The sequence below is a fragment of the Xiphophorus couchianus genome, chromosome 3, assembly GCF_001444195.1.
Source record: "Xiphophorus couchianus chromosome 3, X_couchianus-1.0, whole genome shotgun sequence".
NCBI classification, from domain to species: Eukaryota; Metazoa; Chordata; class Actinopteri; order Cyprinodontiformes; family Poeciliidae; genus Xiphophorus; species Xiphophorus couchianus.
In genome coordinates, this window is record NC_040230.1 from 67,796 (window position 1) to 81,807 (window position 14,012).

Sequence of the window (14,012 nt, forward strand, 5' to 3'; positions counted from 1 at the left end):
TCGCTGTCCGCAGGTGAAGTGGCGCATTCTGCACTTGCTCAGTAGCAGTCTGTGATGTCATCAGTTTAAATCATTTCTTTCTAAATAACTGATTAAAATTGAAGCTAATCAATAATAACTTTATTGATCATGTCGGAGCACTGCCACTTCCTGTGCTGCCGCCGCCGCTTCCTGCGCCGCCCTCAGGATGGGCTGCAGCTGCTGGTCCAGGGAGGGGGCGTCGGCCTCGTTCCTGATGATCCAATCAAACTCCACGCCGCGGTCCAGCCCGCACTCCGACTCGGCATCGTCCACACCTGAGGGTCAGGTAAACACCTGAGAAGGTAGACGGCTGCGCTTCACAGAGAGTGAGAGAGAAAGGTGGGTCAGCGTACCTGGCGTGAAGCTCCACCCCCTCCGTCCCCGGGTCTCCTCTGAGCACTGGACTCTGACGCTGCGGGTCTGACTGGGAAACTCGGACCGGAACCACTGCAGGTCCGACTGCCGCCTGGCATCGCTCACCACCTGACCAATCAGAGGGCAGAGAGCCGTCCTGACCAATCAGAGGGCAGAGAGCCGTCCTGACCAATCAGAGGGCAGAGAGCCGTCCTGACCAATCGCAGCCCTCACCCACACAGGTTGCTGGGCTCCTCTGGTTGCTAGGCAACAGAAGAAGCCCGGGTCCTGGTTCCGGCGGTCCTCCCCCCAGCGGATCATATCGGCCCGGTACTGTTCCTTGTACGGTCCGGAACCTAGCAGCCGGTCCAGGTCCAGGCCACGTTCCTGAGGGCCCGGCACAGGTCAGGTGGGAGTTACCATGGCGACGAGGTGCAGAGCACAGCGCGGGCTCACCTGAGCGTACTGCTGCTTCAGAGGACCGGACAGACGCAGCACAGCGCAAACCTCCGGGCCAAGACTGCAGAAGAAGAAGAAAACGTTAGACGGAGCAAGCTGATTGGTCCACCACTCGACAGGTCCCGCCTCCTGAGAGAGACAAATGGGAAGAAACCTCTAAAACCAAGACCAGAACCAGGTCCAGAATCAGGACCAGAACCAAGACCAGGACCAGAACCAAGACCAGAACCAAAACCAGAATCAGGACCAGAACCAAAACCAGAATCAGGACCAGAACCAAGACCAGCACCAGAACCAAAACAAGAACCAGGACCAGAAAAAAAAAAACCAGAACCAGGACCAGAACCAAGACCAAAACCCGGACCAGAACCAAGACCAGAACCAAAACCAGGACCAGAACCAAAACCAAGACCAGAACCAAAACCAGAATCAGGACCAGAACCAAAACCAAGAACAGAACCAAGACCAGAACCAAAACCAGAATCAGGACCAGAACCAAAACCAGAATCAGGACCAGAACCAAAACCAGAATCAGGACCAGAACCAAAACAAGAACCAGGACCAGAAAAAAAAAAACCAGAACCAAGACCAGAACCAGGTCCAGAATCAGGACCAGAACCAAGACCAAATCCAGGACCAGAACCAAAACCAAAACCAGATCCAAAACCAGAATCAGGACCAGAACCAAGACCAGCACCAGAACCAAAACAAGAACCAGGACCAGAAAAAAAAAACCCAGAACCAAGACCAGAACCAGGACCAGAACCAAGACCAAAACCAGGACCAGAACCAAGACCAGAACCAAAACCAAGACCAGAACCAAGACCAGAACCAAAACCAGAATCAGGACCAGAACCAAAACCAAGAACAGAACCAAGACCAGAACCAAAACAAGATCCAAAACCAGAATCAGGACCAGAACAAGAACCAGGACCAGAAAAAAAAAACCCAGAACCAAGACCAGAACCAGGTCCAGAATCAGGACCAGAACCAAGACCAGAATCAGGACCAGAACCAAAACCAGGACCAGAACCAAGACCAGAACCAAAACCAGGACCAGAATCAAGACCAGAACCAAAACCAGAATCAGGACCAGAACCAAGACCAAAACCAGGTCCAGAATCAGGACCAGAACCAAAACCAAGAACAGAACCAAGACCAGAACCAAAACCAGGACCCAAACCAGATCCAAGACCAAAACCAGGACCAGAACCAAGACCAGAACCAAAACCAGAATCAGGACCAGAACCAAGACCAAAACCAGGACCAGAACCAAAACCAAGAACAGAACCAAAACCAGAATCAGGACCAGAACCAAGACCAGCACCAGAACAAAACAAGAAACAGGACCAGAAAAAAACAGAACCAAGACCAGAACCAGGTCCAGAATCAGGACCAGAACCAAAAAAGAAAAACCACGTCCTTGACCAGAACCAGCACCAGGACCGCAGTGGTTCTGATGCTTCATTTATAAAGGAAACAGCCACGTGACTCCAATGTAAACAACCCGAGCCCGTGCTTTTATCGGAACCGAACCTTACCGTTCCTGGATCACGTCCGTTATATAATCTTTCCCGGACTTCCGCTTTCCGCTGAAGACCAGAACCAGTTCGGGTCGATTCTCCATCTGTCAGTCCACCTGAGACGCTGTTGGTTCCGTTGTTGGACCGGACCAGAACCGGGACCGCACCGGGAAGCTCTTCACATCAGGATCCAAGTGGACCAGGAGGTTCTGCTGGAACCGGGGACGGAGCTGTTCGAACCACGTGACTATCATCTGATCTCGACCGAACCATAAATGGGGGACGGAACCGGAACCAGATCAGAACCTACAGGTTCTGGTTCCGAGGAAATGCCAGGGTTTGTTGTGTTCATTAAAGTATTAAAGTTAAAAATAATAAAAGCAATTTTTACCCATTTTTATTGAACAAAATATTGAAATAAAAAGTTACGTGCTGCCTCCCCTCCTCATGTCGTCATGGTGGTACGGTCCCTCATACGTCATCAGCTGAAACCAACATGGCGGCCGTCATGATGAGCTCAGGAAGGAAAGTTCTGCAGGTGAGATCAAGCAGCATCTGTGACGTCAGAGAGTAGCGTATGAAGCGTCATGTGTCGGACTGAAGGAACGTTAAAGTTTTAAATCCGGGTTGACCTTTCACCCCGTTCCCTCCTACATCGAAAAAGACCCCGACCAGCTGTAGTTCACGTTGTCAGCACCAGGGGGCCACAAGTTTGACATTTATAGGTGTTTTTACGGTGTTTGTGACGTCAGAATGTCCTTCCGTCAGTCCTGGCGTGACCCCCTCCGCCAGAGGCAGAGCCAGAGGGGCAGCGTGGGGGGACAGGCCCCCTGATGACGGACACATAACCAGGGGGTTATACAGTGTTCAGAATCACAAACACAAGAAATGTATAAATAACTATATGTATAGTTCTGTTAACTGGTCCGTAGTCTAAACACAGGAGACGTTTCCTCTTGTCTTCGGGTTGAAATCCCTCATTTGTCCGTAACGAGGCAAAGAACATGAACCACTGAGGTGCTGAAGAGTTCAAGAGCTTAATAATTACAGGCCACACAAACTTCTCCTAACTGCCACTCGCTCCAAAGCATGGGTGTTACAAGACGCAGTGCCCCCTTCTGACCGGAGGACTGCTAACCATGTATTTATTTATTCACAGGTTCAGTGACACAAAAATACTTTCAATGCTTTACATTTGAAAACTGTTTTTATTTTTTTAAACAAGCACAGCTTTCTCTGGACATTGCAATATTTCTCTGACAACTTTTTATTGTATGATGATTTGTCAAATAATGCACATTAAAATCTACAAACATTTAACTGTCTTAATGGCAATTCCCCTGCAAATTGACTAATTATAGAAATCATTACATAATCAGCTGTTACTCAAAAACACATTTATTTTATATGTGGCTGAAAGTTAGCTTGACATAAAGTGGAACTAATATGCTAACAAAATCAAATTAATTGCAAATATACAGCGTATATAAATGGAACTAAAATGTCCTTTTTAAAAGAAACTATGAATGTTGTGACTTTATGAACCAAAAATGTACCAATAAATTAATCAGGAGCTCCGACATCAGTTTTCTCCTCTAGTCTGAGAAGAAAACATTTGTTTAAAAATCAGGATAAATTGCGACTTCATTGAAGTTTTTAGAAAGTTTTCAAAAGTGGATGTTGTACAATAAATCTATTCCGTCTTTAATTTTAATATAATAAACTTTGGTCTTCTAACAGGGATGAAGAGTTAAATTATGATATATTTAATCCTAAGTTTTATTCTCAAATACTGCTTTCTAAAAATCACCTCCACTTTTAAAGTGAAATGATTTTATTATTTACAATCTTTATTTCAATATGTTAATATCTTAATTTAAGATTTGAAATTTGACATTTGTTTTACTTTCCTCAGTTTGTGATTTTTTTTAAATTTCTTCTTTTTCTGCTCAGTTTATCATATCAAACTAATTACTAATGTGCCTTGTCACGATATTTTCTTTTGTCTATAAAAAACAACAAAACGTTGCCATAAATCCGCCTTTTAACTCAAAACGTCACATGCAGCAATGAATTGTGGGTAATAAGTCCACCTGCATGTGGCTTAGTAAAAGGCCGGAAATATGACCAAAGGGGGCGGGGCTAAAGCAGGAAGTGAGAATTTGGACGCTGCAGGAGGAGGAAGGACTGCCCCACCCATGTATCACCATGGTAACAGGCTGCAGTGCCCACTGCAGTAGCCACGCCCACCTAACACCTGGATGGCAGGACGACCTGTCAACTAATCGATTAATTAAATAATCTGTTAATTAATTAATTGATTGTAATTATTCTCATGTTCAGGCCCTTTAACTGAACTGGGTTCTAACCGGGCCACAACTTTGTGTGTCTCAGACCCGGTTCCCCAGGCCGCCGGTCCAGTCCGGATTGGCCCGTCCGTTTGGGTTCTTCGCTCCGTCCGAAGGCGCCATGCTGCCGGCGGGAAGCTTCAGAGACCGGCTGGCCTTCATCACCGGAGGCGGCACCGGCCTGGGCCGGGCCATGACCGTGGTTCTGTCCCAGCTGGGAGCCCGCTGCGTCATCGCCAGCAGGTCAGAGGTCACATCAGAGGTCACATGACCCCATCAGGAACCGTTCCTGAACTTCTGCTTGTCTGGTTCAGGAAGCTCGACGTCCTGCAGGAGACGGCCAGCGAGATCAGCAGCCAGACCAGGAACCAGGTAACCGGGTCATCCCGGAACCAGAACGGGTCCAGAACCCAGCGTCTGACCCGGTCCGTGTCTGTCCTCAGGTCCACGCCCTCCAGTGTGACGTCAGAGACCCTCAGGCCGTGGCGCACTGCGTGGACCAGATGGTGGCGCTAAGTGGACTTCCTGATGTAAACCAGAACCAGAACCTGTAGCCGTCGTGTGTTCAGAGCGTTGGCGATGACATCACGCTGTCCTGTGTCCCCATTGGTCCAGGTGATCATCAACAACGCCGCAGGGAATTTCATCTGTCCGACGGAGCGGCTGACGCCCAACGGCTGGCGGAGCGTCACCGACATCGTCCTGAACGGGACGGCGTTCGTCACGCTGGAGCTGGGCAAGAGGCTGATCCAGGCCCAGAAAGGTCAGAACCAGAACCGGGACCAGAACCAGAACCTGAGCCGTTCTAACCGTATTCTTGTGTCTCAGGCGCCTCGTTCCTCGCCATCACCACCATCTACGCCGAGTCTGGTTCTGGTTTCGTGGTTCCGAGTGCGGCGGCCAAGGCCGGAGTTGAGGCGCTCTACAAGTCAGTCGGACCCCGATGCGTCGCTGCGGCCCTGTCGTTGCCATGGTAACTGTGTGGCTCTCGCCCGCAGGTCTCTGGCCGCAGAGTGGGGGCGCTATGGTCACAGGTTCAACATCATCCAACCTGGACCAATCAAGACCAAGGTACCGCCCACTTCCTGTCCTTTCCCTGGGCTGGTGCGCGGGCCTTGAACTTTGACCTTTCAAGCCCTTTGTTGTAATATGACTTGTTTTATTGCTGAGTTTCTGCTGGATTAAACCGATCGACCCGTCTTAGTACCTGGGTTCTGGTTCTGCTCAGGGAGCCTTCAGCCGTCTGGACCCGACTGGAACCTTTGAGAAGTCGATGATCGATCGGATTCCGACGGGTCGACTCGGAAAACCAGCTGAGCTCGCCAACCTGGCAGCGTACCTGAGCAGCGACTTCGCCAGCTGGATGTCAGGAGCCGTAAGTTCTGACCCGTTTCTGACCGGAACCGACCAGAGTCCTGACCCGGCTCCCATCGTAACCGACTGAGCAGTTAAACCACAGAACCTGTCCAGAACCAGAACAACTGGACAGGTGAGACACCTGTCTCAACCAGCCCACTGCCTCCATGATGAGGTCATAGGTCATAACTTGCTGTGATTGGACAAAGAGAAGATTTTTTCATCACGATTTCTCTGAACGGCCATTTTGGTAGACAAACGCAGCACAAAGCGTAGATGAACTAAATATAGACGTTCCTGACTAACGAAGAGAAAGATACATGAACAAAATGGCTGCTGCCGAGATCGGCCGTATTGTTGCCATAGCAACACCATGCAAACTGTCATGGCAGTTAGTTTTGGATACCTACCAAGATGGCCGTCAGCTACAAAATTGCCAGAAGTTTGACGTCACATGAGAACGAAGATGTGACCCGAACCTGAACCCGAACCCGAACCTGTCTGCATTCACAGGTGATCCGTTTCGATGGAGGGGAGTACGTATCGATGGCAGGAGAGTTTAACGAGCTGCGCAAGGTGAGTTGAGCCGCTCACCTGTCTCATGTCTAGTGACGTTACATTAAAAGCTACTTTTTTAGTTACCATCAGCAGCTGCCAACAACACTTTGCCTCCTGTGGAAATGACATTGATCTTTGCCAAAACTTAATTGATAGCTTTTTTTTTACCCCTCCAGGGTCTTTTGTGGGCCCTAGTGTCCCTTATATGACAGCAGGCTGACAGGAAACGGGGAAGGAGAGGGGGGAAGACATGCGGCAAATATCGTCGGGTCCGGGAGTCGAACCTGCGACGGCCGCGTCGAGGACTCAAGGCCTCCAAATACGGGTCGCGCTAACCGCTACGCCACCACGGCACGCCCCATTGTTAGCTATTTTATAATGTAACATCAACAATGTGTCTCCACTGATAAGGTTGAACTGAAGGGGAGATTGTTTAATGGTTACAACTGTACAAAAAAACTTTAGTAATTTTGTTTGTTTTTGTGTTTCTATTGTCTAGAAAACTATAAATAGGATTTTAAAGCCCCCCGTCTGCCCTCAGCCTCCAGGTTGTGCGTTACGGCCCTGTGTTTGGTGTCACACAGAGCTCCTCCTGCAGCTCAGCTGGCTGCACAGATTAGTGACACGTATCTTAATATTAATAATTAGAATGGCGTTTAGTTGCACAACTTTATGGACTCGTTCATTCGTGGCTGTTTTCACGTTTCTTGCTCTGTTCATATTAGTCTCCATGTTTGCAGTTTTCTGGAGCGCAACATGGAGCTCGACGTCATTCACAGGTCATATATTAACTTGACATTAACAAAGACACAGCGGGACGGATCATCTGGGAAATGATGGACAGGGAGAGCCTGACTAAAACTACCTGGAGGTTGGACACATTCTGGGGTTTATCGTGTCTCTGCTTATTTCCAAGCCCAAATGAGCAACTTCACGTTCAAAAACAGCCCAAAAAGGCGAAACCCGCGACTCGTTAAATTTGCTAGAGACTTTAAAAAAGAAACAAGCCCAAAGCCGTTTATAATAATCGGACTTGGCAACAGAAACTCCAAATAGTTCCTGTTTTTCCACCAACAAAATGTGCATCTCGCTCCTCCTTCCATTGTTTACGTTTCTGTCGCTGCGGATACTGTCGCATAGAAACGGCGATCACTCAACAAGACACGTAGAGGAAATACAATGAAATTTAAAAAGAAAATAGTAACGCACAGTGGTTTCGATAACTGTAGTCTGACTACCGGATTAGATTCCTGGTTACTGAAGAAAGTTTTCCCACGTCAGGAACGCGTCACTGACGTCACTGCTGGTGTCTCACCTGTCCTCCAGGTGACTCCGGATCAGTGGAAGACGTTGGAAGCCATGATCAGAGGTACAAAGGGGTCATAGGAATGCTGACAGCTGATTGGGCCACAGAGGCCCCTTCCCCTGCTGATATCTCTACATCTGATTGGTTAATGATTGTAACTAATGTGGTGCGGTCATGTGACTGTCTGCACACACTCAGTGTCAACCTTGTTTGATATTAAAAGATGAAATGAGAGGCTTCATGTTTCATTCACTGACAAACTGCTGGGTCAGAAAGTTCTGGATGTTCTGGAGGCTCTAAAGAGACCTGGAGACCAAAGAAGGTTCTTCACTTTTATTGTGAACAGAAATCGACTACAAACCAGGAGCAGCTACAGGTGTGTGTCTCAGTGTGTGTTGATGTTCTGCTGACAGCGGCCAATCAGAGTGGAGACCAGCTTCTGCAGAAGCTCCGCCCTCATCTTGCAGATTTCCAGAACCTCATCATGGTTCACCTTTTCCTCACGGCTGTAGTCCAGAGACACCTGAAGAGGGACAGGAAGAGACAGGTGAGGACAGGAAGAGACAGGTGAGGACAGGACAGTGTGTCCTGTCAGAGACCTTGTTGGTGACGAGGGTCAAACCCAGAACTCTGAGTCCGCAGTGCTTCGCCACGGTGACTTCAGGGACCATCGACATTCCTGGACAGATGAGCGGACGTCACTATGGCATCCAACCAACATCCAACCAACATCCAACCATCAACAAAAGCTTTTTGTTGGAAATTTTTGTTGTTTTCATAAAAACAGACCTGAACATGTTTTCTGGAATGTGCAGCTGAATATCAGGAATATGATCATATTAATACATTTAATCTGGAAACTTCAAACATACGACTGAAAGTCTCTGCTTGAAATCTAGACATGGATCAGAAACAGTTCAGTATGAACGACGATGAAGACGAGCTGCAGCAGCTTCCTACATTAGAAACATGGCGGTCAGATTTCACACGTTCAGTGAATCAGGCTGAAGATCCGTTGCAGCTCAGCAGGTGAGAAAAGTGCATCATAACGAGCTAGCGTTAGCCGCAGCGACTCGCTGACAGAGGACACCGGTCTCTGTTCTGCTCCACGGGGGTGTGGCCTAGTCAAAGCACGGCTCTGTGAGTGACAGCTGCTTCATTCCAGCATCTTCTTGCTGTTTGTCGGATCAAAATTGTCCGTCTGGTTTTTATCAACACTTTCAAATTCACGTTTCATGATTTGGATCTTTGGTCATATGCTGACAGACAATGGAACCGGATTCAGATCCAGAACCGGATCCGAATCGCAGGGAGACGCAGCTTCTGTCTTCAGATCAGGTTCACTGTAAAAATAAACTGGATGGACTTGGGATCGGTTCAGGTTGTGGTATTGTCAAGTCAGAGTGCAGAAGGACAGAATCCAGGATGTTGAGCTTTAATAGATTCATGATGTTCTGGTCCTGGACGACCCATTTGAGCTCCAGAACCGGCTCCATCTGGGCCACGATCAGGATTTACCAGAGGTCTCGTGTATAAAACACTGCACGGTTTTGACACTAAAACTTGGCGTAGGAGAAATTGAAAAAGTGCGGCGCACAAAAAGCTCCAGATGTATGAAGCCGAGCTGCGATCAGACCTGCTCACCTTTAGAAATCCTGATTTGGGGGAAACAGAGCAGCTGCTGCTCCACCTGTCGCCTCCATAAATACATATTAATTGGTATAAATACCAGGAAGTCGCCATGTGAAGCCGTAACCATGGCAACGGCCTTGTTTGTAGCAGAGTAAGTATCTATAATAATAATATAGTTTATTTCTAAGTTGCTTTCAGGGCACATAAGGTCACCTCACAAAAATAAAAAATGAAAGAAAGAATCCTAAAGATCTCAGAGCAGCAGAGCGTTCAGCCGGGATTTCAACGTTTCTTCTGAATCCAGGAATCAGGAGCAGAAGTTACATTTACAGAGTCCAGATGATTTCTGGCTCCACTGGAGGACGACTGCAGCTGGACCGGTACCGGTACCGGTACCTGCTTTAAGTTCTGCTCAGAGCTCCAGGATGATCAGTCTGGATGAATCTAAACGATCAGAAACCAGCAGATCAATCTGATCTCTGATCAATGGCTCCATGTTCTCCATCAGAGCCAAAGCTCCTCAGGTAGCGGCTCACCTTGATGCAGCTACTGATATACCTGGGATTGTCTCCACACCTGATCACCTGATCAATAATCAAACTGTTTGATCAGCCCTGGTTTCTCTCTAGTGAGAATAAATAGATGCATTCAGACGATGAGTTTCATCTTTATGAGACACAAACTGAGCAACATGATTATTTACACTGAGGTTTTCACATCCTGTATTTCTCTTTTCTTTATTCTGTGTGTGTGTGTGTGTGTGTGTGTGTGTGTGTGTGTGTTAGCTTATTGTCTGAGGATAAATGTCATGGTTTAAACACTAAAATATTAAAATCATAAAATCATGGGGTTTGATGCTTCCTGGTCTAAATAACGGAATCAGATTTCAGTGGATTTAGTGAGTTTTGACTCTTTCTAGTTTATTATTGTCCACAGAAAAAGTTTGTGTGGCTGCTGGACATTTTCACTGCAGGTCAAATGTTTGCGTATATTTACGCAAACTTTCATTTTAATACATGACGAGTTGTGCGTAAAATATGGCGCCGCACAGTTTTTGTGCGCACGCCGCTTTAGACATGAGGCCTCTGGTCACCAGAACAAAACGACAACCAGGGACGTTCAGAGATGTTGGAGGACGGAGAGACGACAGAGAACCCTAAACATGAAGACATCAATCACAGACACGGACAAGTTGAAGGACAATCTAACCCGGACATCATGTCCAGAACCTTGCTGCTCCTGTCTTCATGTCCTCTCCGTCTTACCCACGCAGTCGCAGCCCAGCGTCAGCAGCATGCGGGCCTCGGCGATGGTCTCGAAGTTGGGTCCGCTCACCATGCAGTAGACGCCGGTGCGGACACTGCAGCCGAGGTCAGAGGCCACGTCCAGCGCCAGCGTCCGCAGTTCTTTGCTGTAGGCGTCCGACATGCAGGGGAACCGCGTCCCGAACCTGGACAGGGGATGGAGGACAGGTCTACCATGACGGAAGAGGGTTGGAGCTTCTGGCCGTTCCGTCGTGGCGCCTTACCGCTCGTCGTTGGGTCCGCACAGAGGGTGCTGGCCGGCGAAACCTGGCAGGTTGATGTGATCCCGGATCACCATGATGTCCCCGACCTTGAATTCCGGACAGATTCCCCCAGAGGCGTTGGTCACCAGGACAGAGTCCACACCCAGCAGCTTGAAGATCCGAACTGGGAAGGTAACCTTGTGGTGAGGGGTGGGGGGGTGGGGGTGGGGGGGGCAGTGGGAGGAACCGGAGGGGGAACCAGAGGGGGGCAGTGGGAGACGTTAACACAAAGACAAAACTCTCAACTAGCGATACTTTCTTTGGACACAGAGGTAGAGTTAGCCATAGGCACTCATCCCGCCCCGCCCCGCCTCAGTGCATGCTGGGTAGCAATGAGGATGACTCACCTGGCAGAGGGAGTAACCTTCGTACAGGTGGAAGTGTCCCTTCATGAAGACACAGGGCGTCCCCTCGATCGTCCCAAACACCAGGCAGCCTTCGTGGCCTGGGACTGGAGAGCAGAGACAGTGGTTACCATGGCAACAGCTCAGACATGTCATCATCATCCAGGATGGCGCTAGGTTGAGGGAAGCATCCCAGTGAGATTAGCCAGACGCAGCCAACAGGATGAAAGGTTGGAGGAAAGGGGCGGGGCTTCAGGGAGGAGGGAAGATGGAGGACAAATGGCTCTGCTTCATGAATTCATTTAATTTAGTTTCATCGTCATGAATCCAGTCTAGATTCAGTGATCAGTTCATTTCTACCAGCTGACCACTGGGGGAACTGGGTTTGTTGGGTTTACTGGGTTTGGTATAGCAACCAATCAGAGCGGAGGCGAAACCTGCCGAGACTCGTGAAGTTTAAACTACCAGGACGGGTTAACCAGGCCGTTAACCGTCACGTCCTGGATGAGAGCCAATGGAGACATTTGGTCCTCATTCCTCTCCAGAAGGTGGCGCTAACATATTGGGCTAATGCTAACCAGCAATTAGCAAGAATAAGAACATCCACTGAGTCACTAAGCAGCTCAATGAATCAGATTCCGGGATCAGATGACCCCGCCCACTCACACCGTGGCCCCGCCCACTCACCTGTGCTGACGGGGAAGTTGGGGATGTCCTGGTACCTGAAGGTCTGCTTGTCGGTGGCGGCTTCAGCCAGCAGGCCGAGTCCGGACCCGCAGATCACGGCCACTTTGGGTCGGTGCCGGGTCTGGTTCTGGAGCCATTCGGTGGTCAGCTTGTAGTCATCAAAGGAGCAGCAGCTGGAAGTGGGTCAGATGAACAGAATCAGGTTCTGTTCTGCAGTCAGCGTTAATTGGACCGACTGCAGAACCTGTTCAGCCTGGACCACCTGGTCTACAGAACCAACAGAACTGGTCTGGAGCGGGTCTCACCAGGAGCTTCCTTTGCTGAGCATCGTCAGGCTGTGGAGTCACCAGGAGGAAGACGAGGAAGAGGAAGAGGAGGTCAGAGTCCTCTCCTCTGATTGGCTGATTTCAGCCCCACAAACACTCTCTGGTGCATTGACTCCATGTGACTTTGCCCTTTGACCTCTACAGTTTGTTCAGCCAGAACAACCAATCAGGTGAGGTCAGCTGGCCCACAGCAGACCTGGTTCTGGTTCTGACCCAGCGCAGGTCGGTACGGGTCCATCCGGTCAGCAAAGCCCTGCCGAGCAGGTTCAATGAAGCCGGGTCAGAAGTGGTTCTGGCGGGACGGAACCGACCGGACTCATCAGAACCATGAGAGTATTAGTTCAGTTTAGGATGAAATGTTTTATTTGTTGAATCAAGTTTGTTTGTTTTGATCAGATGTTTTATTTACAAATGGAGAAATTAAAAAATAGAATATATTTTCATATTTTCACTTCATTTTCAAACATTTACAAAACAACTCATGAGCTGGATTTGATATTTGGTTTTTGTCCCCAGTCTGTCCCCAGTCTGTCTCCATTCTGTCCGAAGTCTGTCCCCAGTCTGTCCCCAGTCTGTCTCCATTCTGTCCCCAGTCTGTCTCCATTCTGTCCAAAGTCTGTCCCCAGTCTGTCCCCAGTCTGTCTCCATTCTGTCCAAAGTCTGTCCAAAGTCTGTCCCCAGTCTGTCTCCATTCTGTCCCCATTCTGTCCAAAGTCTGTCCCCAGTCTGTCCCCAGTCTGTCTCCATTCTGTCCGAAGTCTGTCCCCAGTCTGTCCCCAGTCTGTCTCCATTCTGTCCCCAGTCTGTCTCCATTCTGTCCGAAGTCTGTCCAAAGTCTGTCCCCAGTCTGTCTCCATTCTGTCCCCATTCTGTCCAAAGTCTGTCCCCAGTCTGTCTCCATTCTGTCCCCAGTCTGTCTCCATTCTGTCCCCAGTCTGTCCCCAGTCTGTCTCCATTCTGTCCGAAGTCTGTCCCCAGTCTGTCTCCATTCTGTCCAAAGTCTGTCTCCATTCTGTCCCCAGTCTGTCTCCATTCTGTCCCCAGTCTGTCTTCATTCTGTCCGAAGTCTGTCCCCAGTCTGTCTCCATTCTGTCCGAAGTCTGTCCCCAGTCTGTCTCCATTCTGTCTCCATTCTGTCCCCAGTCTGTCTCCATTCTGTCCAAAGTCTGTCCCCAGTCTGTCTCCATTCTGTCCGAAGTCTGTCCAAAGTCTGTCCCCAGTCTGTCTCCATTCTGTCCCCAGTCTGTCTCCATTCTGTCCCCATTCTGTCCAAAGTCTGTCCCCAGTCTGTCTCCATTCTGTCCCCAGTCTGTCTCCATTCTGTCCCCAGTCTGTCCAAAGTCTGTCCCCAGTCTGTCTCCATTCTGTCCGAAGTCTGTCCCCAGTCTGTCTCCATTCTGTCCAAAGTCTGTCTCCATTCTGTCCCCAGTCTGTCTCCATTCTGTCCCCAGTCTGTCTTCATTCTGTCCGAAGTCTGTCCCCAGTCTGTCTCCATTCTGTCCCCAGTCTGTCCAAAGTCTGTCCCCAGTCT

General features: G+C 49.1%; 3 protein-coding genes and 1 long non-coding RNA gene across 6 annotated transcripts; 2 read left to right on the forward strand and 2 right to left on the reverse strand.

Annotated features, from left to right (window-relative positions):
- Nucleotides 1-92: 92 nt before the first annotated feature.
- Nucleotides 93-2,607, reverse strand: pmvk (phosphomevalonate kinase). The gene is made up of 5 exons (XM_028009911.1): nt 2,376-2,607; nt 832-895; nt 610-762; nt 375-504; nt 93-296 (listed from the first exon to the last, which is right to left on the reverse strand). The coding sequence occupies exons 1-5, from the start codon at nt 2,459-2,461 to the stop codon at nt 121-123; spliced, it is 609 nt and encodes a 202-aa protein (XP_027865712.1). The 5' UTR covers nt 2,462-2,607; the 3' UTR covers nt 93-120.
- Nucleotides 2,608-2,778: 171 nt separating this feature from the next.
- Nucleotides 2,779-8,159, forward strand: decr1 (2,4-dienoyl CoA reductase 1, mitochondrial). 2 transcript variants are annotated; one of them, XM_028009894.1, is made up of 10 exons: nt 2,779-2,895; nt 4,752-4,948; nt 5,020-5,077; nt 5,149-5,235; nt 5,321-5,468; nt 5,534-5,633; nt 5,704-5,776; nt 5,934-6,080; nt 6,575-6,637; nt 7,901-8,159. In XM_028009894.1, exons 1-10 carry the CDS (start codon nt 2,854-2,856, stop codon nt 8,003-8,005), a joined length of 1,020 nt encoding a protein of 339 aa, XP_027865695.1. In that variant the 5' UTR covers nt 2,779-2,853; the 3' UTR covers nt 8,006-8,159. The 2 variants fall into 2 exon arrangements, with proteins under 2 accessions (XP_027865695.1, XP_027865696.1); XM_028009895.1 differs by having other exon boundaries at nt 2,781-2,895; nt 7,946-8,159.
- An 84-nt stretch (nt 8,160-8,243) lies between these two features.
- On the reverse strand, nt 8,244-12,887 carry pnp4b (purine nucleoside phosphorylase 4b). 2 transcript variants are annotated; one of them, XM_028009896.1, is made up of 7 exons: nt 12,461-12,877; nt 12,156-12,328; nt 11,472-11,575; nt 11,086-11,261; nt 10,823-11,007; nt 8,525-8,604; nt 8,244-8,448 (listed from the first exon to the last, which is right to left on the reverse strand). In XM_028009896.1, the coding sequence occupies exons 1-7, from the start codon at nt 12,481-12,483 to the stop codon at nt 8,311-8,313; spliced, it is 879 nt and encodes a 292-aa protein (XP_027865697.1). In that variant the 5' UTR covers nt 12,484-12,877; the 3' UTR covers nt 8,244-8,310. The 2 variants fall into 2 exon arrangements, with proteins under 2 accessions (XP_027865697.1, XP_027865698.1); XM_028009897.1 differs by lacking the exons at nt 8,244-8,448; nt 8,525-8,604 and adding an exon at nt 10,457-10,713 and having other exon boundaries at nt 12,461-12,887.
- Nucleotides 12,888-13,214: 327 nt separating this feature from the next.
- Nucleotides 13,215-13,980, forward strand: LOC114140199 (uncharacterized). The gene is made up of 3 exons (XR_003594512.1): nt 13,215-13,315; nt 13,416-13,557; nt 13,856-13,980. It is a non-coding gene; the product is annotated as an uncharacterized LOC114140199 (long non-coding RNA).
- The last annotated feature ends 32 nt before the right edge of the window (nt 13,981-14,012 follow it).